Raw genomic sequence first — 11,892 nt, forward strand, 5'->3', positions numbered from 1 at the left:
GGCATGCTTTTCTAACAAACTCTTATTTTCTTCCCCAGAAATAAGAGGATTCCTATCACTGTTTTCATTTAACAAATGTTAAATGTATATATGTTTCACATTTCTACTCCATACTACATGGAACATACTATATTCCACCTAATACAAAGCTAGACATAGAGTAGGCACTTAACTATCTGATTAATATACAAAATATTTGAACTTAAAATGTATAGATTTTTTAAATAAACACAATAAATGTAAATAAATTAATGCAACAACTAAAGCACTACTTTATTTTGAGGAAGAGAATCCTTTTATAAATGCAGAATAACTGTGTAATTCATCTTGAAAGTCTGTAAAAGCAGACATTTCTTGTCTGCAGTAGAACAATTCTCTTGATCAGTGATGTGAAACAAAACTAATACTTGCTTTTCGAGCTAAAAATAATGGAATAGATTTTATGTTAAGTAATTCTGTTTTGGTAGACAAAATATAATCTAAGCAATAATGAGTTCTGCTAACGCAGGGATCTATTGTTTGCAAATTTGTTCTCTGTATCACATAATAAAAAATTAGCATTTAATTAGAGCAAATAAAATGCCACGTGTCAAATAATGTAAATATACAAACTCTATACAGTGCTTGATTATAGAAGTAGAGATATTGTTTAATAAACACAAATTACTATATTCGAACTAATTAAGTAGTTAGTGTGCAGATCCTCTTTTCAGAAAACCAAGTACCATTTTTTTTTACCAAAGACAAATGAGCAAATCTTTTTGAGCTAAGGTTGATCAAGGGCTCACTGCATTTCCTATGGTTGTGGGGGAAAATGCATTACTAGTTTATTGTGGTCTACTCTCACTGTGCCTCACTTTTGTCACAGAAAGGGACTTTTTGTATCAATCTATTTCATGATCTTGGGAAAAGTCTTGTGATGAGTATTAGTGGAAAGTGCTTAAATGAAGATCAATAAATGACTTACTGAGCCAAATCTATTTTATTTAGGTGTGCAAGTCAAAGAGAAAGAAATGATTTTTAGGAACTATGATGCTATGGAAAGATTAACAGAATCTGTTTTTCCCTTAACACGAATGGTGTATATTTAGAAATGCTTGGTATATTATGGGCCAGTGGCTAACTTTTCTCAGTCTAAGGCTAAATCCCGTAAAGAGATCCATACCACACAAGAACCCACAAATCAATCAGCCTTGGCACACAGAATACCTACATGAGATCCTAAATTAAATTTGGTGTGACTACTTCTTTCAAAGAGTGACTGGAGAGTTAACTTAAATACTGCCCTTTGCTCTAAACATGGTTGAGATATTATGAACCACTTGGTAAGGGGCCAAATCAAAGTATCTTTTCCCAAGTTCTATTTTGCATGTGCATGTTTGTTGAAGGCTGATGTAGCCACATCATCTGTTAACTCATCAATTGATAGAAACATCTGACTGAGAGAGCTGGCCGGGTGGGTGTATCTTTTTTCAACTACTAGCACTCTTCCCTTTGAAAGGTCTGTAATTGCAGGCTTGTTTGATGAGAACAAGCTTCATTACAAACAAGACTGTTTTTTTCATCAAGGGTATATGCAGCCATATGAGGTAGTCCTAAGTAGTAGCCTAATTATGAATTTAATTTTGGGCATAGCCTCTTATTGTTAATTCTCACTCTTTGGCCATTCTTTCTGACCAGCTAGGTTCCTTCTTGACAATTGGATCTTTCTGACCAGCTAGGTTCCTTCTTGACAATTGGATCTGTCCTCTTCATTGTCCTCCTTTCTCTGTAATTTTCTCCTGCAGTACTACAGCCCACCCCTACACAGAGAATTCTCAAAACATGGTTAAGCTAGGCTCTCCAAAGTTCCCACCACACCTATTCAAAATACAATTACACTATCAACACTATCCTTCATAATTCTGCAGCTTCGGCATGTGTCTTATCTTTTTATCTCTCAGGTCAATAAATGTCTCGGCAATAAATGACAATGACTTTCTAGTCCTAATTTCTGTCTTGCACTTCCAACTGCATTTCTCATTTCCAGGGTGATAATATGAAACTGGGATACTTTTGAATGTAAAAGGGAGTACTTTCAATAATTACACTGGGACAACAGGCATATACAGTTCCAGGCAAACGAGAGTCTATGGTCACTTTTCCTGTTCAACAGGTACCAAACTAAAACCATCACTTTCCCCACCAGGATACCTCTTCTTCAAAAAATAAATACTTCTTTTAATAACACCACTATCCTTTCAGTCATTCAGGGTCAAACACTGGAATTATATCTGACTTTCATTTCTCTCTCATATTCTGTTTCTCAGGCCAATGGATTCCAGATGATTACCAAAGAAGAGATGATAAAGACAAGAACTGGGCCCAAACCTGAATTTCGTTCTTTGGTTTAAATTTCTCACCCTAGTTCAGACTCTCAATGATTACCTAAGCCTCCTAACTGACTGTCTTACCTCCAGCCTCTACCTATTCCAATTCATCCAACAATCTCCCCAAAATACAGGTCTAATATTTCTGTGCTCAGAGCTACTGAATTCTGCCAAAATAATCACCTCAACTTATAAAACACTCAAATGATTATATCAACAAACTTTAAGTATACTGTACTTGTCAAACCCAACCCATATTATCTAGCTTGTAGTTTTTAATGTTTCCTTTGTCTGAGAAGATATCTCAGTCTTCTCTTAATCCTACTCACAGTGGTAGAGCCACTATGTGAAACAGTCTGGAGGTTCCTCAAAAAATTAAAAATGGATATACCTTTTGACCCAGCAATTACACTTCTGGGTATTTAACCAAAGAAAACCAAAATAATAATTCGTAAAGATTTATGCACCCCTATGTTCATGGCATCAGTATTTACAATAGCCAAGATATGGAAGCATCCTAATTGCCCATCAACAGACGATTGGATAAAGAAGTTATGGTTCCTTTATTCAATGGACTATTACTCAGCTATTAAAAAAAAAAAAAAATGAAATCCTACCATTTGCAATGACATGGATGGACTTAGCAGTTATTATGCTGAGTAAAATAAGTCAGACAGAGAAAGATAAATACCATATGATTTCACATATATGCAGAATCTAAGGAACAAAAGGAACAAATTAAATGAAAATAGACTTACAAATAGAGAGGACAATCTGGTGACAGCCAAAAGGGAAGGGGTTAGAGGGCTGGGAGAAAGGGGTGAGGGGTTAAAGAAATACAAATTAGGAGTTGATGGTGTTAGGTCCAGGAGGGCCCTATCCCCCGTAGTGTAGGAACCACTATGCCAATTTACTCGCTCAAAATATTCTCACCAAAAAAACCTGCCTCAAGCCCCACATAAGTTTCAGATCCCCTTGTGCATTCAGGGCTGATGCCATCTTCAGCTCAGCCAGGCTGTCCCTCTGCTACAATAAATCTTGCTTAACCTCTTCAGCCTTGTGCATTCCTCCTTCAGCGAACCTAACTGATAGATGGTCCTGGGGATGACAGCATAGGGAATGCAGTCAGCAGTAATATAATGGCTAGATGCAGAGCCAGAGGAGAGAAAAAGTAATCAGGGGGATCATTTCATAAACTATATAAATGTCTAACCAATGTGCTGTATACTTGAAACTAATAATGAAATAACAAATTTAAAAAATCTATGTAATCTATAAAAAAAACCCAAATGACTAATAACATTATCACATTGACAATAATAAGTAATTCTTTAATATCAAGTATCCATTTAGTATTAAAATTTTCCCACTGTCTCAAATTTCTTTTGCATTTGGATTGTTTGAATGAAGATCCGAATAAGGTTCACACATTGCAGTTAGCTGACACATTTCTTAAATCTCTCTTAATTTATAGGATCTCTCATGGCTCTTTCCTCCCCACTCTCCCAATCTTGCAATTTACTTGAAAAAACTGAGTCATGTGCCCTGCAGAATTTTCCAATCTGAATTTTGCCGTTTTATCCCTACCACATCATTTAGAATACATCCCTAGCCCTTTATATGTCCTGCAAGTTGGTAGCCAAATCTAGAATCTTGACCAGGTTCAGATTCAATTTTTTTAATTACTGAATATGTCATATATGGTATGACACACTTTCAGGGTCATCTCAAATGATATTTCTTCCACGAAGCTCAAACTGCCTTTCTTCTTCATCTTCCAAAATAAACACAAAGAAACAAATAAAAAATCTTTCCTTTCTTTGACTCCTAATAGTAACAACTACCAAGAAGCAGCTTATCATCTATAACTCTCTTATCACCAAGGACAGAAACTCCTTAAACCCCAAGAACAGTCTTATCAGACTTTGAAACCATGAGAGGCACAGTTTCCTAAAAAGAGCAAATTGCATTAGATACTACTTGGACTGAATTTCAGTTCTCTTTTTACCTTTTTTGGAGAAATGATTCCAAGCATATAAAAACTTGTAGTTTGAGTCACATCTTTCTCTTTCGAAAGTGGCATAAATTGGTTGAAAATGATTAATATTGCAGGAAAAATGTTATCTATCATCTTTTTATTTACTTCTCATGGTGAATGTTTAATCTACTTTAGATTATTTTCCTAATCCTAGATGACTAACATGAAGGGTAGCACACCGTAATTCTAAATAAAGATTGGCTATAATTTTTAAAAAGGAAAGAATAAAATTTGAAAATAATGGTTCAAGAAGTCAGGCATAGGATTTCAATGAGGAAAATAAAGGAGCTACTTAAATGTTCTTAAAATTAAGCTCCAAAATCTTTTGACAGGTGTTGATGAAGACACTACTTCAGTAACAACGTCGGTAGTCATACAGAAATGTTAAGAAAAGTTTTGGGATTCTATTTTTGTTTTTGTCACTTTAACAGCACCCCAAGCAATTAATAGCAGCATTAGTACATCCACTCTCCTTCCATAGGAGAAAGAGACTTTTCCAGTCTCTTTCTCTCCAACTTCCCCTTTTATTCCTTCTTCCTTGAGTCTGATTTCCCAGCTTTTATTATGGGCACTTTTACAAATACAATTTAGCCTTCCCATGGTACTCAAAGATTAAAAAAAATTTTCCTTTACTTGTGGCAAAGAAACACACATTATTATTATTTTTTAAAGATCTAATTGGCTTTATGAAATGATTCATGAACTGAGTAGCATCCCATCGAGCAACTAGAAGGGCGCTCCCTATTATTAACAGGAAAAGGTCTACCACCAATTGTTTTGTTAAACTCTACAATCTTATTCAATTAACGAAAAGTTACTCTTTAATAGATAGCTCTGCTTTTATCAATCACTATCATCATTATCAGTGTCTTCACTACAGTGCATAACACACTATGTTCTCTACACCATGGTACGTGATCTACATGCATTATTTCATTTAATCCTCACACTAATCCTATGATGTCAATCTTTCCCAATCTGACCAATGAAAAAAAGTGAAGCACAGAGGAGTTAAACAGTTTGCCCAAAGACATATTACGAATAGATGGCAGAGCTGAGATTGAGCCCAGAGCTCTCTGATTCTTAGCTTCCTGGCTGGAGTGTGTTATTTTCCTAATGCTCTTATGGTTTTATAACTTTGATGTAAGAAGTCTGTTATTAATTCATTCAACAAATATCTTAGTTTTACTGAACATCTGGCATTGTGGTAAGCAATGGGGTAAAAATAAAATCTAGAACAGATTGACACATAAAATTACAAAAGCACTAATAACAGTTGAATATAATTAACATAATCATAAATGATACTTATAAACCAATCTGAACTTGGCTGCTGAAAAGATTTCTGGGACATTTCTAGAGTAAAAAAGACCATAAGAACAGCTACTTTTGTATGATTGGTTTTCATTATTCATTCACCCCCGCTCTTGTTTCTCTATGTTCCTACAGAGGCCCAGGGGTTCAGTATCAGTAACAATTTTTTATACAATAATAGTATTGCATTTCTGAGAAGAATCAGAAATGCTCCAAGATGAGATTCTAGACTGTGCAAACACTAACTTAGATTTATTACTACAACACTAGAAAAAAAGCATGCTCATCAACACCAAAGGTAAGAGTGCTAGAAACTATGCTCATACTTAGAGATACTTAAAGGTTGGCAAATGGTTGCCTGAGCCAGTAATCCTCAGCGTGTCCCTTGTTAATGGAATTCAATCAAAGGTGGCTTCGAAGAGCCACATGAGCTTCAGTATCTATGGGGAAGAAACGAGAAGTCCAGGATGCCCTAAGGAACTCTAAGAGAATCTAGGTAATCTCTGCTAACCATACCCAATCCCAATCATTGTAAAACTAGGCCAGCAGCAGGGTCATGCAGGGTGAAACTAAGGTTTCCTTATATAATCCAAACTCAGGGCCTAGACTGGGATAGGAGATCCCTTAATAGCCCAGTCAGAAGCATAAGTATTTCTACAGTGAGAAACTTCCACAGGCTGCTTCTGCTGCTGATTCCAGAGAGCTGCCTGGTGCTAGTCCATTGCTACCAACATGTTTAACACACTGGGCTGAACTTACATGTCAACTTTTCTTTGTATAATAGGCAATATAAAAGAGGCTAAATGGTGACAACCACGGATTTATCAATAAGCTATCCTAAGGCATCTTATTTTTAAAAAACATTTATGAATGCTGATTTATTTCCCACCCATTTCATTCTAAACAAGTTAACATCAATAAATAAATGTACTTCTTATTTAGAAGTGAGACAAGAGAAAGAATTTATTGCATGCACTGCTTATTTTAGCCCCACTCAAAATATCTAGAAGAATGTCCTAAGAACCTAGGTATATATATTGGAGGATGAGGAGGACCAGAAAATGAGGAAATTTACAACTGCTACCATGTATAATAATAAATCAAAAAGGTGGTTGTTTCAAGTTAATATTTTCATCTTTTTCTAATTTGTGTTAAAAGTGGTAGTGAGTTTATATAAGAGACATCAAGGTAAATACAAAAAAACTACAGCTGCATTTCAAATTCTACCACTTACTGCTTTGCCCTTCATAACCTTGATTGATACAATTTATTTTACATTAAATTCTTTGAAACACTGGCCCAACACCAACATTTTAAATTTTAGTTCTTGCTACTTTATAGAACCTGTCAATCTTTTAACTAAAACTTAAAACTTCATATTATACATAGAACTGATTTTGTAGCAAAAGGTAAATAAATCTCATGCCCTGGTTTAAAATATCATAAAAACATGTTAAAGTACCTTTTAAAAGGGACACTTTAGCAAGGGATTCATTTAGGTCTTGCTCATCCATTTGTGCATCTATGGGAGAAAAAGATAATTACAAACAAAAACAATAATCAGCTCTATACTGTTATCACAATAAATAACTTAAATTTATACTGCTATTGTATTTGGATAGTTAAAATTTAAACATCTATTGTATTCAGATAGTTTAAACAATATATCCAAGATTCAAGAAAGTGACTTGATAAAGGGAAGCAATGCTCTGAAATCTACACCCACATTCATTTGCATACTTAAACTGTTTAGCAACAATAACATCTGCAGATCTGTAAACATTAGGTTAAAGCTCACCTGTAGTGTCGTCACTACTTTTCTCCTTGCTTGGACTCAGAGTATCTGATAAATCAGATTCCTTTGCTCTTGCCTGGTTTTCTAACAAGTAAAAGAATAAAAAGAAAAGAATGTCATTATAATTAAATAGCTTCTATCAATAAAACTGCTGCAGGCTATGCGTGCTTTAAATCTACTGGTACGCAAAATACTTTTAAAATTAACTGAGGTCACTGAATCTCTTACTTCTTCACCACTGCTAGTTCGAAATGGAATGATGGTTATTAAATGTAGCTCATATTAAATTATAATGTGGATCATGTCTGCTGAGCAGAGGGCTGGGACTTTTGTTCAAAGCGTCCACTGGCCAATTGGAAACAAAAATGAAGCATGCTTTGCTAAAGTATTCAGAGAACTGCAACAAATATAGCAAAATTCCCAGGATAATGTGGACATTGTATGAAGATGACAAAAGGAAATAGCTGTTATATAAAAACACTAGTTAGGTTGCCTTAGTACTATTTATTGATAAAATTCTAAAATAATCACAATTATTTGTTATAAAAGTAACATTTAAAATAATAAAATTAATAGTCTTTTACATCTAAAGAAAATATTATATCTGAACCACATTGAGAAAAACATTTTTAAAAGTCTTGAAATTATTTCCAAGTGATGTGCTACCTGATCCAATGAAGACATACTACGTCTAGTTTTCAATGAAGTGCTCTCAAAAATCCTAACTGTAAGTCCAACAATTTCATAAAGATGATTGGAAATTAATTAGGCCCGAAATTCTCATCTGTAGTAGCACATCTGTGTACAGAATGGCATGCATGAAGATAGCATTCGCAGAGGTCATTTCTCTGACCATAGTCCTATATCAGCTCTCCATTCTCCACAAGACCTCAACCAAGCTTGACATCCCAGAATTTAGCCAGTCCCTGTATTAATTCCCACATGAGCTCTGTTTCAGCCAGACCAGCCTCTGTACAGGGCTGAAGCAAGTCACCTCATTATGGCCTACAATTCTTTCCTTAAGTTGAATTTCCCTGAACTCAATGACCATTCTCTCTCTACATGGCCTATTCATTCTGTGAGATACAGCTTAAGACCTATTATCTTTAAAGAAGTATTCATATCTCCATCATGCTGCTCCTTTTTATTGCATCTTCTGTGTGTCATATACTTTTTACAATTAATCGTGTTCTATTTTATATCATGCTGTGTCTGTAGCTTATTTCCTTAGTGAGATTATAAATTCACTAAGCATATGATCATTTTTTATATTGTTACATACTTGACTGTTCTGTTTGTGGTAATATATATCAAAAATTTTAATGTGCATATCCACTTCTAGTACTTTTCCTAAGGAAAGAATAGACTACATATAGTATATATAAGGATGTTCACTACACCATTGTCCATTATGGAATGGAAAATATTCAAAATATACTCACTACTATTAGATAAAAATAGTCTGTTAAAGAACAGTACGTATAATATGACCCCATTTAGATTGAAAATAGCTATACATTTAGCTTATGAATATTTATATTATAATTTAGTCTCATATATATATATAGTTGTAGTAGAAGAATCTACAACAGAAATACTAATGGTTACTTTTGGAAATAGGGCCATGGTGGACATTTACTTTCTAACTTCACATAGCCATATATTGTTTGAAATTACAGTGAATATATATTGTTTTATAATCAACTAAGCCAAAAGATATTTTCCATTTTGAAAGTAATCAGAGACATATCTAAAACCATTACTGTCAAAATATTTAATTCAATATGCAAAAATAATTTATTATGGCTATTTCATATAAGAACACCCCTAGAATTTGTTGCTTAACTTGTGAAATGGATGATGGATTACAAAAAGCCTTTTGCTTCTTTTCTCACTGCCATTTCTAGTCAAAGGCCAACTGATGAGAGACAGGGAACTTAGATGAGAAGTAAAGTCACTGACCACAGAGGCTCATGGGAATCCAGTCAGTTCTGGTACATTCACAGTGTGCTATAAATCAGACATTTCTGAATGTTCCAGTTTTGATCACAAAGTTGGTCTCAAATAAGGCAGGCTAATATATCTAATCTAAAGATAGATAAAAAAGGATCTGGGAGAACAGAAAGGAAAACAGAAAAATGAGTCTCTTCTGATTTTGATGGTTTTGGAAATTTTATGATCAAGATATTGATCATATATTCCAAGAGGAATATACTTTCTAAAGTATTTTTCTGGCTTAGAAAGAACTTTCGTATTTAGAGTATTAGCCAAGAAGGTAAAATTGTCTTAAAAGTGGGGTAAAATCTTTCACTGAGATCTTACTAGAATATAAGCTCTACGAGGGTAGGGATTTTTGTGTTTTGTTAACTGCTATATCTCAATTGCACAGAACAGTGCACAGTCCATAGCAGGTGCTCCAAAAAAATGATGACTGAAGGCACAAATCCACTGTAAGTAAAAAGGCAAGCTTTTACCAAGTCACTGTACTACTTATTAATAGACATGTAGTTACTGCCATTCTTTATTCATATATAAATTTTTTCATTCATATTTTGACACATTTTTTTTCTTCTTCTTAAAGAAGTCCCTCCAACATTTCCTGTAATACTGGCTTCGTGGTGATGAACTCTTTTAGCTTTTTCTTGTCTGGGAATTCTTTATCTGTCCTTCGATTCTAAATGATAGCCTTGCTGGGAGGAGTAATCTTGATTATAGGTCCTTGCTTTATATCACTTTGAATATTCTGTGCCAAGCGCTTCTGGCTTGCAAAGTTTCTGTTGAGAAGTCAGCTGATGGTCTTATGAGAGCTCCCTTGTAGGTAACTAATTGCTTTTCTCTTGCTGCTTTTAATATTCTTTCTTTGTCTTTAACCTTTGGCATTTTAATTATGATGTGTCTTGGTGTGGGCCTCGTTGGGTTCATCTTGTTTGTGACTCTGAGCTTCCTGTAGTTGTATATCTATTTCCTTCACCAAATTAGGGAAGTTTTCCATCACTATTTCTTCAAATAGGTTTTCAATTTCTTGTTCTCTCTCTCTCTTCTCCTTCTGGCACCCCTGTTATGTGAATGTTGCTGCACTTGAGGTTGTCCCAGAGGCCCCTTAAACTATTTTTTTGGATTCTTTTTTCCTGTTGCTGTTCTGATTGGGTGTCCTCTAGTATCCCATCCCCTAAATCATTGATTCAATCCTCCACTTCATCCAATCTGTTGATTCCCTCGAATGCACACTTTTCAGATACTGTTTCTTCATTTATGACTGGTTCCCTTTTATGTTTTTCATCTCCATTTTTATGTTTTCTCTTTGTTAAAGTTCTCACTGAGTTCATCTACTTTTCCCGTAAGTTCACTGAGCATCCTTATCACCAGTGTTTTGAACTCTGCATCTGGTAGATTGCTCGTCTCCATTTTGTTGAGTTCTTCTTCTGGAGCTTTGTTCTGTTCTTTCATATGGGACATGTTTCTTTGTCTTCCCATTTTTCTTGCCTCCCTGTGTTTGTTTCTATGTATTAAGTAGGGCTCCTAAGTCTCCTGGTCTTAATAGAGTGGCTTTATGTAGCAGGTGTTCTGTGGGGCCCAGTGGCACAGTCTTCCCTGGTCACCTGAGCAATATGCTCAAGGTGTGTCCCTTGTGTGGGTTGTGTGCCCTCCTGTTGTAGCTGAGTCTTGGCTGCTATTTGCATGTTGATGAGAGCGAATGACCCTTGAGCTGAATGGTTCTGAGGACTGGCTGGTGAGGGGCTGACCCTATGGAGCAGGATTCACTTTAGTTGGGCTCTGGTGCCTGCCCAGTTGGCCCTCTGGGTGTGTCCTCCTCTGATGCTGCCCTGGGTGGTAGTTGAAGTAGGCCACTGGGTGTGCCAGCCCAAGGGCTTCCTGGGAGGGGCCTAGCTGCAGGCCAAGTTCAATCACAGCCTGTGCACTTCTGGGACCACCTGATAAAAGTCACCAAGCAATCTACAGATGGCTGCCACCCATGCTAGGTTTATAGGTGCCTTGAGAGACCAAGCCAGAAATCAAGGCCAGCTGCCGCTAGTGCCAGGCTTGGTGTTGCTCAGCAAGAGGTATGGGGCATACTGAGGACAGAGGCTGCTTCCTTGGGTTTTGTGAGCCTTTCAGAGATTTTAGGAAAGTTGGCAGCATAAGCCAAGACAGGCAATTTGTATGGAATAAATAACTGGAGGCAGCTTGGGTGGGCCCACAAGGTGGAAGTGGGGCGGGGTCTCAGGGAATCACCCGCGTGGAGCGACCTGTATTAATCAGGTTGCTGGAGACTCAGATATGGTGGCTGCTCAACTAAGGAATAATGGATAGTTTAATCTGGGAGAAAGCCACCCCTCCAGCCCTCGATCTGAAGCCTGACAACTCAGTTCCTCCTC

At 36.1% G+C, this 11,892-nt stretch overlaps 1 protein-coding gene across 11 annotated transcripts in view; it reads right to left on the reverse strand.

Annotated features, from left to right (window-relative positions):
- SLMAP (sarcolemma associated protein) overlaps positions 1–11,892 on the reverse strand; it is a 131,581-nt gene that overhangs the window by 22,749 nt on the left and 96,940 nt on the right. For all 11 annotated transcript variants that reach the window (XM_023537650.1, XM_023537648.1, XM_011371780.2 and 8 more), the window contains 2 exons: positions 7,520–7,600; positions 7,184–7,243 (listed from right to left, as the gene is read on the reverse strand). In XM_023537650.1, coding sequence (XP_023393418.1) covers positions 7,184–7,243; positions 7,520–7,600 — 141 coding nt within the window. The remainder of the gene's footprint in view (positions 1–7,183; positions 7,244–7,519; positions 7,601–11,892) is intronic.

The sequence above is a fragment of the Pteropus vampyrus genome, unplaced genomic scaffold (assembly GCF_000151845.1).
Source record: "Pteropus vampyrus isolate Shadow unplaced genomic scaffold, Pvam_2.0 Scaffold195, whole genome shotgun sequence".
Classification (NCBI taxonomy): Eukaryota; Metazoa; Chordata; class Mammalia; order Chiroptera; family Pteropodidae; genus Pteropus; species Pteropus vampyrus.